Genomic DNA, 15,993 nt, shown 5'->3' with positions numbered 1-15,993 from the left:
GATTGCGAGCAGCACTTGTTGTGTAGTGAGCCGAGATGTCTGGCAAGGGAAATCGAATGGTTTGGGGTCCCCTGATGTGGTCAGGGGTGTTTTAAAGAAGCGTTCTTTTGGGGACCTTAAAACACATGCACCTGTGAGGCCTGGCTGAGACTAGTGTTGCACCTCAAGTTTCAGGTTGTATTCGTCGTATGTACAGGATCCACATGGTATAAACAGTCCTCGACATGCTTACTTGCACTGTGTGTGTGTGTGTGTGTGTGTGTGTGGTTATTGTATTAGTACTTTTTGTGCACCTGGCAGTGTGAGTGTTGTTGTTGTTGTATTTGTAGCCTACTATTTCTACACAGTGAGATTGTGTGTTGTCTTCTGGCAGGTAGGTAGGTTGGCTGTCTCTACTAATATATTGTTGACCTGCTTGACTCCGCAGCGTGACTCGCCTCGGTCTTTGTGTCTGTGGGTCTTGGTGTCTGGCTGGCGCTATGGAGGCTGGCGCCCCATGGGTTATGGCGCGTTGATATAGGCCTAGATAGAGGGAGTCTCTCTCTCTCTCTCTCTCACTCACTCACTCACTCAGTCTCTCTCTCTCTCTCTTTCTCTCTCAGTCACTCACTCAGTCTCTCTCTCTCTCTCTCTCCACTCACTCACACTCACTCACTCAGTCTCTCTCTGTCTCTCTCTCTCTCTCTGTCACTCACTCACTCACTATGTCTCTCTCTCTCTCTGTCTCTCACTCACTCACACACTCTCTCTCTCTCACTCACTCACTCAACCAGTCTCTCTCTCTCTGTCACTCTCTCACTCACTCAGTCTCTCACTCACTCAGTCACTCTCTCTCTCACTCACTCACTCTCTCTCTGTCACTCACTCACTCTCTCTCTCTCTCTCTCTCACTCACTCAGTCACTCTCTCTCTCTCTCTCTGTCACTCACTCAGTCTCTCTCTCACTCACTCACTCACTCAGTCTCACTCACTCAGTCTCTCTCTCTCTCTCTCTCAGTCTCTCTCTCTCTCACTCTCTCTCTCTCTCTCTCACTCACTCACTCACTCCTCCTCCAGTCTCTCTCTCTCTCTCTTTCTCTCTCAGTCACTCACTCAGTCTCTCTCTCTCTCTCTCTCTCACACTCACTCACTCAGTCTCACTCACTCACTCAGTCTCTCTCTGTCTCTCTCTCTCTCTGTCACTCACTCACTCACTATGTCTCTCTCTCTCTCTCTCTGTCTCTCACTCACTCACTCAGTCTCTCTCTCTCTGTCTCTCAGTCTCTCTCTCTCTGTCTCTCTCTCTCTCTCTCACTCACTCACTCACTCAGTCTCTCTCTCTCTGTCTCTCTCTCTCTCATTCTCTCTCTCTCACTCACCCACACTCACTCAGTCTCTCTCTCTCTCACACTCTCTCCGAGTGGGACAAGGGCTGCATATGTGGTTGGACTGGGAGAAGAATCCCAGCAGGTGCATGTGGTCAGAAGGTTGATTGCGCCTCTTTTCTTTTCCCTGTTGCTTAGGCTATCCCCAAGGTAATCATTGGGATCCGCTACTGCTCAACAGACTATCGCAAGGGCCGCCCAACAGACATATTCATATCCCCACTTTGTCACATGGAAGCCACTGCCTTTTATCCTGTTGCCTTGAGTGTAGTAGGAAGGAAAATACGCTACGTGACTCAAATGTATTACACTTTACATGGACATTTTGAGTCATGTAGCAGACCGCTCTTATCCAGAGCCACTTATAGTTGAGTGCCTACATTTTCATACTGGCCCCCCGTGGGAAACGAACCCGCAACCCTGGCGTTGCAAGCTGCAGTGCTCTACCAACTGAGCTACAGGGGACTATATATGTATGATGCGACCTGGACCGGAAATGACCCGTTGGCAAAAAGGCTACGTTCATATATATATATAGGCCTACTCCCTATTCTTCCTAGACGGGATTATTCACCCCCCTTTTTTATTCTTGCCATTATCGTTCTCATTCACATCATTAGGGTATAGTCCAATGATGGAGCGTCCATTCACCCGTCCGTGTCCTACCGATTCAGGAAGTCGACTCAAAAATGACTATCCGCTCAATAAACGACACAAGGCATTTCTTTCCAATCAAACTCAACAAACTGCTTTTTTTATTTACACCCCTTTGTCAAATGATGCCATTTTTCTTTGCCTTCACCTGGAATGGAGGCCGACAAACATGGCTTACTATTCAGCGTGCAAAGACAATAAAAAGGCGCGCTAAACTCCCTACGCTGGAACGGGCGGGGGAAATGATACAATGTAGCCGCTCTCCGAGCCGGCGCGCGCCGCCCGTTAAACATTGATACAATGTAACCGCGGTCCTACAATGTAACGCAGCCTACCTACGCATTCATTCGGTGGCGAAGTGGAATTGCTCTTTTTACTGACAGAGTGGGTGGCTCTTAAAGAGCCTTTGGGTTAGTAGAGCAGTCCAAATGCGCTGTTTACTTGGAGCTGGTGTACTTGGTTACGGCCTTGGTGCCTGGACACGGCGTGTTTGGCAAGTTCACCGGGGAGTAGCAGGCGCACCGGCGGTCTGGATCTCCCTGGAGGTGATGGTAGAACGCTTGTTGTAGTGGGCCAGGCGAGAGGACTCTCCGGCGATACGCTCGAAGATGTCGTTCACGAACGAGTTCATGATTCCCATGGCCTTGGAGGAGATGCCGGTGTCGGGGTGGACCTGCTTCAGGACCTTGTACACGTAGATGGCGTAACTCTCCTTCCTGGACTTTCTGCGCTTCTTGCCGCCCTTCCCCTGCGGTCTTGGTGACGGGCTTTCTTGGAGCCCTTCTTGGGCGCTGACTTTGCTGGCTCGGGCATGATGACGTCTCTGTTGCTTCTCAGAAGCGAATGAGGGGGGTGAAGGGCGCTACCCGTCTTATGAAGAGGGCTAAGCAAAGTCAGCGGCAGTGGACACTCCCCTGCTTGCTCGTAGGCGCCCATGCTATTTGCCCAGTGGAGCTCTAGTGCTCAAAAAGAGCCTTCCGCTCAGGGCTAGCTTCCCGAACAAAGACAATTGAGGGGGCGCGCGCGGTCCTCAGCCCCTCCCTCCTCTCTATAGCCTATGCTCTGTGACCGATGGGGGATTGTGTGTTTCAAAAGGGGCCTTTGATAGTTGTCCAAATGGCACGATTGTTGTGCCAAATAATGCTGGTGATAGAATTGCCCACTTTGGCACCGTCAGACATAGGGCTCGCATTTTGGACTGTGTGTGTGTGTGCACGCTGTCCCCCTCTTTTCCAGTCACGTCTACCGACTCGTGGTGGCTTTATGTTGTCCAAATTCCACTATTGCTTGACCCAAAATAACAACGTCACTACACTTTGCCACTGTCAGATATAGGCCTCCCTCTGTGCGCTAAAACTGGAAGGGACATTAGAATCCTATAATTAATACTCCCTGTCCACTCCGAAGTGGCTCATACTTTCCTACTAAATAGCTCTGAAGAAGAAAAAAAACACTATATGAAATGGGCCCTTTTGAAGCGGATGTGGGTGGCTCTTAAAAGAGCCTTTGGGTTCGAGTCAGGGTGTTGAGGTTCAAGAGAGTCGTTTAACCGCCGAAACCGTACAGGGTGCGTCCCTGACGTTTCAGAGCGTAAACCACGTCCATGGCGGTAACGGTCTTCCTCTTGGCGTGCTTCGGTGTAGGTGACTGCGTCACGGATCACGTTCTCCAGGAACACCTTCAGACACCGCGGGTCTCCTCGTAGATCAGACCGAAATCGCTTCACGCTCCGCGCGGCAGCCAGACGGCGGATAGCGGGTTTGGTGATTCCCTGGATGTTATCGCGGAGAACTTTGCGATGACGCTTGGCGCCTCCTTTTTCCGAGTCCCTTGCCGCCTTTGCCTCTTCCAGACATGGTGTGTTCGCTAGTTGAGTTCAAGTGAATGAATGACTTCAGCACCGGTGCGCGGTGCGCTATTATCTGCGTTTGGCCGACCTGATTGAGGCCAGTGGCACAGAGCGCGCCTCTGTTATATGTTCGGAGGCGTTACAAAGGGGAGGGCGCTCGTTCTAGGGGACTAGGGAGGAGCGATTTCAAAGATGACGTGAAAGCAACTAACGTGCGCGGAAACATACTCAAATACTGATATAGGCCATGTGGAACACAAGGCCAAACTATGACAACTGGGAGATCAGCTAGTACACTGTGTCCCTGTCCTCATATTGTTGTTGTTGTTGTTGTTGTTGTTGTTGTTGTTGTTGCACCTGATTCTTCTCATTGAGGACTTGGTAATTAGGTGACCGGTTGTTCAATCAGCTGTGGCTGTCCAGGGCTGGGTCTTGTTGGGGGTAGGCTACTCTACCGCTGGAGTTGGGAAACACTGACCTAGTAGGATGACTCTGTTTAGCTATGGAAGGACGTGTTGTATTGACTGTCATTAATAAACATCCACTCTGCTTCTTTCTTCCCTAGACACCACTCGGCCTGACAGTAAGGGGGCCAAGAGGACCTGGGTGCGGATGGGAGGGGTGGTGATCCCTCTGCAAGCTGGAGCATTTAGAAAATAGTTGTCATCATCCTTATGCCTAATGTGTGTTGCAGCCAAACAGCACACACTGTTTGTGTGACTCTCCCTGACATTACGCAATGATGTAAGCACATTTGGGAGATGTCTTCTATTTTGTTGCATAATGACGACCCTATGCATAAACTGTGAGGCCGAGAGTGGCGTACCTTTACCCCCCCCCCCCACATACAAACACACACACACACACACACACACACACAATGAAGGGATTGATTTCCTACGCATACAGAGGTGATAGTGATGTGCCAATATTGTATGGTACCTTTCTTAGCAAACCAATAATAAAGCTTCTTATAATGGGATAATTGTTATGATGTTGATCATTTGTATTGCCGCAGATAGCCTCAGATGTGTCGTCAAAGAACGGCCACAGAAAGAGGGCCCATCTCAACTGTTCATTTCAAAAGGGACAAATTGGAGGGGGGTGCACTGATGCCATAAAGGGCCCAAGAGCACAGACTGCCACTTTATCAGTCAGTGCAGTTGAACATCTCAGATGTGACTAGCTTTCATAGGACAACTTATTGTTGCCATAATTGTCTCTTACCTGTACTTACTGGCTGCCGGCCCTCGGTGGAGTATATCGAGGAACAGAGAGGGTGCCTTTTAGGATAAGGACTAACAAGGTTTTGACTAGGTGGGATACAGCTACGACCGGAAGTGACTTTTCCTAGCAGGTTAGGCTAATTAGGCTAGAGTGCAGATACTTGACGTGTACAGTACAACAACAAATCACAGAGGGCCTGTTACCACACCTATAGGCTTCAACATAATAATATAACAATATATAATAATACTCATACATAATAATCGAACATCACCTTTGACTACAGTGACATTGGTAGTAAGTAGGCTACAGTATAATGGATAGCTACCCAACTGGGACAGAAAGTGGAAATGGAAGGGGGACACGCAGTGAGCAAAACTCCTAACGACATAAAAACACAGACACTTCAGTGGAACGCACAGGGCAAGACGGGAAGGAAGACGTGGAGAAGGACTATTGAAGAGGAGATGAAGAACACCGGAAGCATCGAGTGAAGAAATGGGCCCGGGAACAGGGTTAGGCCGAGATGCACTGTTGACGCCCTATGCTTCATTTAGGACCTCAAAGAAATGAGTCAACTCCTAAGGGACTATTTTCACCGCCACCTGCTGGACCAGAGGTCATGTGGCCAACACTCTGCTTGAGATCATTAAGAGCTATAAGGAGTCCATCAACTACCTGGTCAGTCAAGTCATATAGGGGGATTTCATGGCCACCTGCTGGAGCAGAAGTAATGTTTGCCAACACTGGCCTTAAAATCATTAGGAGCAATAAGGAATAAATCAACTCATCATTCAAGTCATATAGGGAGGATCTTAGCACCACCTGCTGGATCAGAAGTACCCTTCACCGTAGGCACAAGAGAGCCATCATCTCTCCAACTGGTGCAATTTCCATAAGTACGTGGTAATAAAACAAACAACGACAGCTCATCATATAGGCAGTGGTTTCAAAACTCTAAGCGCATGTTCAAGTAGAGCACACCAAATCATACATGTACTTGTTCATCATACTGAATCAGTGTTTAATCTAGAAATACATGCCTCGCGTTGCAATACGTGTTCTTGTAAAGTCATTGCTTTCCACAATGCAATGCTCACATCACTTTCCGTGTGATATTGTTGGTCATTTGTTCAAATGTATTTGACTATGACTTAATCCGACTGCTCTGAATTCATAATCACCTCACGGTTTGGTGTTAACCTACCGATTTTCAACTGCTTTGCCTACTGCAGATTAGGAACGCTGTCATGAAAATGTATGCTTGGGAAGTCTAAAATGAGGTAACTCCCCTTAAGGTAAATGTCTGTGTTCTGAGTGGCAAAAAAATACTGATTTTTTAATAACATTTAGATATGTGCATACTGCCTGTACTTAGGCAAACGCATTTAGAAGGGAAAGAAGTGGAACCAATGAATACTTTTCTTGCTCTTCAATCAAAACAAAACCTTCACAAAGTGGTGCGTTTTGCCCCTAAATGACCCCTGAGGATTAGTGTGTTCTCATTTGTCAGTAATTGACCCTGACATACTCCCCTTTAAATGGTACTATTTTACGCAAACGTATACTGTAATGTACTACTATTATGATGTCACTTCACGGTAAGTAGAGCGAAATGCTGATCTTGACAAGGTCAGAGACGTAAGGTATGTCCCAAATGCATCCTCTATACCGTAACGTGGATCCAAAAAGGAAGTTGCTGGGGTCTATTGGATGAGGGGTGTACTCAACTGTGCCTATAGCGTGTCAAAAAGTCCCCAAACGGGAAATACCCCTTGGCAACTGGGCAGAGGCCCTGTCCATTTCAGCACCGCGGACCTCCCCTATTACCCGTGTCGTGAGTGGAGATGCAGCACAAGCGCTGTCCATACAACGGTGCTGAATACAGCAACGCATGCGCCCGATCCTGCCTTTGTACTTCCTGATGGTAGCAAATGTTTTGGTGGAGTTTGACTATTATAGATAAAAAAACAACGGATCGGCGCAATTTGCAAAACGCGCACCCCTTGGGGACCCAAGGACCGCGTTTGAAACGCTGGCCTAAAGAGCAAATAACCATGGTGTGCAGTACCCAAATTTAACCACAAGATGGACTCCGTGCTCCACTGCAAAGTTTGGGCCTCTGCATGAGTCTCTCAGCAGCACTGCAACATGGGACTTTCAAAGTAAGTTGGCATGCAATGTTTCTTCTGGACTACATTCAAGGCAACTAATGACACACAACTAATACTGTCAATTATTCATCTGAACACAATTCTTGTAACTATTCGGCCTATATTATCACTCGTTTCTTTTCCCCCTCTTTTGTAAAACATTTTACGGACAGACAGACAGACAGCCCTAAGCCGGTTCCCACCCACAGGCAGCGAGTGAGAGGCTACTTTGTTTCCCTCCGACTTTGTTACTTTGTTTCATTTCGCGTGAGCGCTAAAATGTCCGACATGAAATCCTCACATTATTTCTCTCAAATGGGAAACAAACAGCTGGTGAGGGTGCACTCTTGAGTTTGAATTCGAAGCCACTATAGTATTGTTATTACATGGCACTTGTAACATCACACGCAGCCTGCCTCTGAACGGGAATAGCCCAGTGACTCATATATAAATATGGCTGGTGAGGGTGCACTCGTGAGGTCAAATTTCTAAGCCATTTTGGCCCCTCTAGTATATGCCTCTCCCCTTCGCACACACCCAGAGTGAGACAATGTTGTGTGCGTAATTTCTTTTTCACGACAGGTAGTACATGGAAATCAATGCGCTTTCTATGGAAAGAGGTGGGTGGCTCTTAAAAGAGCCTTTTGTGGTATAACATGTGTCGAGTAGAACACTGTTTGTAATAGGTTTACTTCTTCTTGGGCTTGGCTGCCTTGGGCTTGGCGGCTTTGGGCTTGGCTGCCTTTGTAGCCTTCTTGGGGCTCTTTGCCGCCTTCTTGGCCGCTGCGTCGGGCTTCTTCACCTTCTTGGGGCTCTTGGCGGCCTTTTTGGGTGTAGCGGGCTTCTTGGCCTTCTTGGGGACTTCTTTGCGACGACGGCCTTCTTGGCTGCTACCTTCTTGGGCTTCTTCGCCACAAGGCGCTTCTTGGCGGCCACCTTCTTTACTTTGGGGACTGCGGCTTTCTTGGCGGGCCTCTTCGCCTCGACAGCTTTCTTGTTGAGCTTGGAAGGAGCCGGATGCACCGGTGCCCCTTGGTCTGGACCAGGGTGCCCTTGGGACGAGGCTCTTGACTGCGATCTTGACGCGGAGTTGTTCTTCTCCACGTCGTAGCCGCCTGCCGCCAGCGTCTTCTTGAGCGGCCAGGGACACGCCGCTCCTCTCTTGGAAGCGGTCACAGCCTTGACGATGAGCTCTCCCTACGCTGGGTCCCGCTTTCTTGGGCTTGGCTGCTGCCTTCTTCTTGGGTGCCTTGGCCGGCGCGGCGGCTGCGGGTGCTGGTGCGACTTCTGCCATGTCTGTCTGTCGTTTGGTCCGGTACACACACCGGTCTGCGAGGAGAAGTTTGCTGTAGACGCTGCTCTGCACTATTGAAGCTCCACACGGAGCAGGGGGCTGGCCTTAAATGCGACATGAGAACCATGTAGACTCAAGGCACCCAGCTCGGCTTCTCTGGGCTGGCCAAATGCTCTTTCACTTGTGTTTTCTGTTCGCCTATATCGGCCCAAAAGTCACCGACGGAGCCGTGTTTTTGGTCCAAAAGCGAACGGCCCAGCGCAGCAGACTTGTCTCCGTTCAGAATAAAGTCATGTGGCCCGCGGAAGGGCCGTGCATTTTGTTGCGACTCGCTCAAAACCTCACCGTTCGACTGTCGGGTGGAGCGGTGCGCACTGGTTTACCTGTGCTATTTGTCTCCTAAATGGCCTAAAAGTGCATCCGATTGCGAGCAGCACTTGTTGTGTAGTGAGCCGAGATGTCTGGCAAGGGAATCAAATTGTTTGGGGTCCCCTGATGGGGTCAGGGTGTGTTTTAAAAGCGCTCTTTTGGGGACCTTAAAACACATGCACCTGTGAGGCCTGGCTGAGACTAGTGTTGTACCTCAAGTTTCAGGTTGTATTCGTCGTATGTACAGGATCCACATGGTATAAACAGTCCTACGACATGCTTACTTGCACTGTGTGTGTGTGTGTGTGTGTGTGTGTTTATTGTATTAGTACTTTTTGTGCACTGGCAGTGTGAGTGTTGTTGTTGTTGTATTTGTAGCCTACTATTTCTACTAGGGGTGTAACGATTCGTTTTAACAACGATTCGATTTGTATCACGATTCGTGGTTGTCGATACGATTCAAGGACGATATTGGTTAATTTAGAACGATACGATCCGAAACGCATTCAGTGACTTGAAATCGATTCAGTAACCTTTTTAGCCAAAAAATTCAACCAGTGTGACTGAAATAAATACCTGGTAACCAGTTGCATTTTAATGGCTGGCAATAGTCTTGATATTTTTAACAGTGTTTCATGCCTCCATGCAGACCATCTGGTATTATGAAACTTACCCAGTTCCACAAAGGAGATCCCATTTTCTTCACATAGCTTTATTCAGTGCAGCAGTTTTTTTGCTCCACCTTTTTGTAAATAAAACTGCAGCAGCTTGACCACAGAGCGATGAAATGTCTCACAGTAAGGAACGTTGCGATCAGCTGATTTCGCGCAATTCTACAGAATGTGCACAAGGGAGTCTCCAATCGCAGCATGTTGCTGGAGTTTTGGCACAACCTACGTTGTAGATACCTACGTTTCTTTGTAGGTGGCGAAACGCTCAAAGAAGCTGCTTAATGTCTGTTGCTTTTTGGGACATCCCTGACAGTAGTTGACAAGCAACATGTCATGTGTAAGGTTAGATGAGAAGATCGGTCAAGTACGCAAAGGCGCGTAGTAACACAAGTGGCATTACGCATTCCTGATTTTTGTCGCGCTTGCGTATCTGCGTACCAGTTATGTGCACCCCTGCATATAAAGTCTGACGTGCTTAAATCCAATGGGTTATTTCCTAGTATCGATACAATCGATTTATTACATTTTAAAACGATGTTAGATCGATATATGTTGTCCAAAAGGCCAACTCACTTGAGCACAGATCGATGTAGTTGGATCATATGAATATAAATCGATACATCGATGTAGTAGATGGATCGTTACACCCCTAATTTCTACACAGTGAGATTGTGTGTTGTCTTCTGGTAGGTAGGTAGGTTGGCTGTCTCTACTAATATATTGTTCACCTGCTTGACTCCGCAGCGTGACTCGCCTCGGTCTTTGTGTCTGTGGGTCTTGGTGTCTGGCTGGCGCTATGGAGGCTGGCGCCCCCATGGGTTATGGCGCGTTGATATAGGCCTAGATAGAGGGAGTCTCTCTCTCTCTCTATCTCTCTCTCTCAGTCACTCACACACTCTCTATCACTCACTCACCCCAGTCTCTCTCTCGCTGTCTCTCTCACTCACTCAGTCTCTCAGTCTCTCTCTCTCTCTCTCTCTCTCTCTCTCTCTCTCTCTCTCTCTCTCTCTCTCACTCATTTAAACTCACTCAGTCTCTCTCTCTCTCGCTCTCACTCACTCACACTCACTCACTCACTCACTCACTCAGTCTCTCTCTCTGTCTGGCTCTCACTCACTCACTCTCTCTCTCTCTGTCACTCACTCAGTCTCTCTCTCTCTCTCTCACTCTCTGTGAGTGAGTGAGTGAGTGAGTGAGTGAGAGAGAGAGAGAGAGAGAGAGAGAGAGTGTGTGAGTGAGTGAGTGAGTGAGAGAGAGACTGAGTGAGAGAGAGAGAGAGAGAGAGAGAGAGAGAGAGAGACTGAGTGAGTGAATGAGTGAGAGAGACAGCGAGCCACATGACTTTATGTGGCCCCCTTCCGCGGGCCACATGACTTTATTCTGAACGGAGACAAGTCTGCTCGCTGGGCCGTTCGCTCCCCACTTTGTCACGTGGAAGCCACTGCCTTTTATCCTGTTGCCTCGTGAGTGTAGTAGGAAGGAAAATACGCTACGTGACTCAAATGTACTACACTTTACATGGACATTTTGAGTCATGTAGCAGACGCTCTTATCCAGAGCCACTTATAGTTAAGTGAGTGTCTACATTTTCATACTGGCCCCCCGTGGGAAACGAACCCGCAACCCTGGCGTTGCAAGCGCAGTGCTCTACCAACTGAGCTACAGGGGCGTATATATGTATGATGCGACCTGGACCGGAAATGACCCGTTGGCAAAAAGGGCTACGTTCATATATATATAGGCCTACTCCTATTCTTCCTAGATGGGATTATTCACCCCCTTTTTATTCTTGCCATTATCGTTCTCATTCACATCATTAGTGTATAGTCCAAAGATGGAGCATCCATTCACTCCGTCCGTGTCCTACCGATTCAGGAAGTCGACTCAAAATGACTATCTGCTCAATAAACGACAAAAGGCATTTCTTTCCAATCAAACCCAACAGACTGCTTTTTATTTTACTTACACTCTTTGTCAAATGGTGCCATTTTACATTGCCTTCACCTGGAATGGAGGCCGACAAACATGGGTTACTATTCAGCGTGCAAAGACAACAAAAAGGCGCGCTAAACCCCCTACGCTGGAACGGGCGGGGAAATGATACAATGTAGCTGCTCTCCGAGCCGCGCGCGCCGCCCGTTAAACATTGATACAATGTAACCGCGGTCCCTACAATGTAACGCAGCCTACCTACGCATTCATTCGGTGGCGATGGAATTGCTCTTTTTACTGACAGAGTGGGTGGCTCTTAAAAGAGCCTTTGGGTTAGTAGAGCAGTCCAAATGCGCTGTTTACTTGGAGCTGGTGTACTTGGTTACGGCCTTGGTGCCCTCGGACACGGCGTGTTTGGCAAGTTCACCGGGGAGTAGCAGACGCACGGCGGTCTGGATCTCCCTGGAGGTGATGGTAGAACGCTTGTTGTAGTGGGCCAGGCGAGAGGACTCTCTCCGGCGATACGCTCCGAAGATGTCGTTCACGAACGAGTTCATGATTCCCATGGCCTTGGAGGAGATGCCGGTGTCGGGGTGGACCTGCTTCAGGACCTTGTACACGTAGATGGCGTAACTCTCCTTCCTGGACTTTCTGCGCTTCTTGCCGCCCTTCCCTGCGGTCTTGGTGACGGCTTTCTTAGAACCCTTCTTGGGCGCTGACTTTGCTGGCTCGGGCATGATGATGTCTCGTTGCTTCTCAGAAACGAATGAGGGCGTGAAGGGCGCTTACCCGTCTTATGAAGAGGAAGCTAAGCAAAGTCAGCGGCAGTGGACACTCCCCTGCTTGCTCATAGGCGCCCCTGCTATTTGCCCAGTGGAGCTCTAGTGCTCAAAAGAGCCTTCCGCTCAGAGGCTAGCTTCCCGAACAAAGACGACTAGTTACCGGAGTGTAACTCCAGTTCTATGAGTGGAGCGGAGCCCCATAGGGGAGCTCTGCTCCTATTGGTTTACCCTCTGCCCTAGGGCAGAACAGCCTGAAGCAAAATTATGCACACACCTACAGCCAATGGGAGTACAGGTGTCCCTATATAAGGAACCCCGTTCCCTCAATCTGCCTCCCGAGATATTATCTTCAGCGAGACTAGAGAGGGTCGGTAGGGCCTTAAGTCCTATGGGGCTCCGCTCCACTCATAGAACTGGAGTTACACTCCGGTAACTAGTCGTTCTATATCGTGGAGCTCCGCCCCATAGGGGAGCTCTGCTCCTATTGGTTTAAGGCGGAGCGAAACGCTCCAAAATGTACTCCCTGCCGAGCCTAACACATCCCATTCGAAAATGAGAAAAGGTCAAGCCCAGCAATGGCTGTAACCAATTCCCGCAGTACTGTGACTAAAACCCACCCGGGCGTCACAATATACCGCGTCATCGGTTATAGACCCGCCCCATCTAGCTCAAATGGCAATGCCAATGGCTAGTGGGCAGATCATCAGAATAGACGCCGTGCTAATCTGTACCAGCAGATAGCCGTGCCTCAATATTCTGTGACAACACTATCGTCCACTAATGTAATGACATCAGTCACTCTACATTAAGTGTCCAACAGACCGCCTTACTCACTCTATGGAACCCATAGATTAGTAGGCAGGAACAAAATATAAAAGTCATACTATCTGAATCAGATAGATGACCTCACATTCTGTCAGTTCAATACATGTTCTATATCGTGGAGCTCCGCCCCATAGGGGAGCTATGCTCCTAGTGGTTTACCCTCTGCCCTAGGGCAGAACAGCCTGAAAACAAATTATGCACACACCTACAGCCAATAGGAGTACAGGTGTCCCTATATAAGGAACCCCGTTCCATCAATCTGTCTCCCATTATCTTCAGCGACTGGACTAGAGAAGAAGCCTTACGAAGACTCAGGAAGATTTTCGATCGTTGATATCCAGCCATCAACGTCTTCCTACAATGAGCACACCAAGCTTACCCATAGGGTAAGTATTTAACAAAAGCTCTTTTCAGAGCTCAATGTCGCTGTTCCCCTTGGCGGCTGTCACCCCCCAAATTATGTTTCGTGGGTTGAGGGACACAGCATGCCAGGGACGGCCTCATTAATCCCCACTATGCGCCAGCTGCGCCCTCCTTTTTTTGAAGGAGTGGAAGCAGCGTTGGGCATTTTTAGGGAGGATATTCCTCTTGAGGATGTGCTATCAATGTTAGTCTCAGCGCTGAGGCATCATCTGAAGGCGCTGACTCAGGAGATGACAGGGCTATTGGGGAAGAAATGAATATTCTATTGGAACAATTCATTACACTGACCCAGATGTTTAACACCCCTTTTCCTTCAGGAAATTGTGAGGTCATTACATCCCTGGATGATGACGCCACAGCCTCTCTGTGCTCTGAATTTTCAGATCTCATTGAGTGGGCTGCTAAACAGTGGGAGATTGCTGCCCTATTCCCTCCAACCCGGAAGTGGATATGATGGAGGGCGGCCGTTACTCTCGCTACAACTTGGCGTCAGACGGCGTTCTCCAGCAGCAAGGGAGCGGGCATCGCCCCCCCCCCGCAGCGCCAGAGGTGCCGGCGAGAGAGGGGATTAAAGCGTCATCCTGGCATCACCCGAAGGGCGGCCAGAAGAGACGCCCGTTTATGACAGGCGAGGGGGAGAGAACGGAAGACGGCACAGCGCCCGCTGTGACCGAGCCCACTGTCCCCCCCCCACTCTACCGTTGAGTGTATGGAGGAGAATGTTTTTTGTTGATGTGTGTAATAAAGAGTTGGCTCTACTTGACACTGTCAAAAAGAGCCCCTTTTCCATAATACATCCGAGAGCGTTCGACCTTCCTCACTCTCGCTCTCTCTCTTACCACTATGAGTGCAGCTCAGCCCACCATGGTGCGTTGCTGAATGCACACATAAGGCAGGTATATAAAAGGTATTAAGTGTACCTTATAAAGACCTCACTTTACAGACTCCTAGGAGTGCCGTAGTGAGTGTCTCACATAGCAGGCTGCAGTCTCAGCCAGATAATGGCATGATGACGCGACCGCTATCCGGGACGGCGCTCTGTCTCAGGCTAACGCCTCCAGTCAGTGCAGTTCAGACCCGTGCTGCGTTCACGGAGGGCCTGATTACTACGGTTACGGGCGTAACCACGTATCGGCGCCCCGTTTCTCTCAGAACGCGCTGATAATAACCACGTTAGGGGGTGGCGCACTATCACAGACTAAGGTCTCGGTTAGTGCGATCCAGACCCATGCTGCGTTCACGGAGGGCCCGATTACCACGGTGACGAAGTTTCCTAGTGTATCGGCGCCCCCCACTTCTTTCTGAACGCGCTAATACTCACCACACTGAGCGTAGTTCAGCCCACCAGAGGTGCAGAGCTGAACGCACACAGGAGGTGAAGGGAGGAAAGATACCAAGACTGTTTTTCCCCCCTGTTTTTCCCCCTACTCCACTGTTCAGGGTGTAGAGGGCTGTGTTGTTACATTGTGTGAATAAAGAGATTGTTCTCATTGACATTGTCAAAAGAAGGACAATTATTCCATAAGGTTCGGAACACTCCACGTTCTATGTTTTCTCCCTCACCATCTTGAGCGCAGCCCAACCCACTTAGAGTTGTAGCTGAGCGTGCTCAGAGAGAGGAAAGGGGTAAAGGTAGCAAGGCGCAGCCTTAGCTCACCTAGTGAAGATCTCTTACTACAGACTCCTAGGAGCTCTGTAGTAAAGTTTTCACGTAGTAGGCAGTTGCCTCTGTCCCAATGTGACATGAGGCGCAGCCGCTAGCCGGGAGTGACGTCTTACTGCAGGCTAATGCCTCAGTCAGTACAGATCAGACCCGTGCAACGTTCACGAAGAGCGGGAATACCAGGGCTACTAAGGTAGCCAAGGTATGGACGCCTCCGGTATATTCTGAACGTATCAATGCCCATGGCTCTGAGCGCAGCTCACCACACATTGAGTGTGTCAGTGAACAGCCGCATAAGACCAGTGAAGAGGCATTGTGGCACCACCGTGTGGTGTCAGTCAGAGATCACATCTTTCAGCTGAGTTCTGTAAAAGATAAGTCTCATGCCAAGCGGCAGCCTCAGTCAGACAATGACATGATGACGCAATCGCTTCTGGGGAGAGCGCTCTGTCTCAGGCCAGTACCTCAGACAGTGCAGTTCAGACCCGTGCTGCGTTCACGGAGGGCCTGATTACTACGGTTATGGGCATAACCACGTTTCGGCCCCCGTTTCTCGCAGAACGCGCTGATAATAACCACATCGGGGGTGGCGCACTATCATAGACCAAGGTCTCTGTTAGTACGACCCAGACCCATGCTGCGTTCAAGAAGGGCCCGATTACCACGGTCATGAAGGTGCCCCAGTGTATCGGCGCCCCCACTTTCTCCTGAACGCGCCCAGGCGCAAAGGATACCTCACATTCAGCAGGCAGCTGTCTCGGTCCCAATGTGACATGAAGACGCAGCC

General features: G+C 49.3%; 2 protein-coding genes and 2 pseudogenes across 2 annotated transcripts; all 4 read right to left on the bottom strand.

Moving 5' to 3' along the window:
* LOC123486509 overlaps positions 1-3,874 on the bottom strand; it is a 9,660-nt pseudogene extending 5,786 nt beyond the window's left edge.
* Positions 2,456-2,831, bottom strand: LOC123486511 (annotated as a pseudogene).
* Positions 3,875-7,935: 4,061 nt separating the features above from the next.
* On the bottom strand, positions 7,936-8,541 carry LOC123486513 (histone H1-like). Its single transcript, XM_045217834.1, has one exon. The coding sequence runs from the start codon at positions 8,539-8,541 to the stop codon at positions 7,936-7,938; it is 606 nt and encodes a 201-aa protein (XP_045073769.1).
* Positions 8,542-11,821: 3,280 nt separating this feature from the next.
* LOC123486510 (histone H2B-like) lies at positions 11,822-12,329 on the bottom strand. Its single transcript, XM_045217828.1, has one exon. It carries the CDS (start codon positions 12,248-12,250, stop codon positions 11,873-11,875), a length of 378 nt encoding a protein of 125 aa, XP_045073763.1. The 5' UTR covers positions 12,251-12,329; the 3' UTR covers positions 11,822-11,872.
* Between the last annotated feature and the right edge of the window lie 3,664 nt (positions 12,330-15,993).

Source organism: Coregonus clupeaformis, unplaced genomic scaffold, assembly GCF_020615455.1.
Source record: "Coregonus clupeaformis isolate EN_2021a unplaced genomic scaffold, ASM2061545v1 scaf1246, whole genome shotgun sequence".
Taxonomy (NCBI): Eukaryota; Metazoa; Chordata; class Actinopteri; order Salmoniformes; family Salmonidae; genus Coregonus; species Coregonus clupeaformis.
Note: the sequence above shows the minus strand (reverse complement) of the source record. Positions and strands in the feature narration are given on the sequence as shown.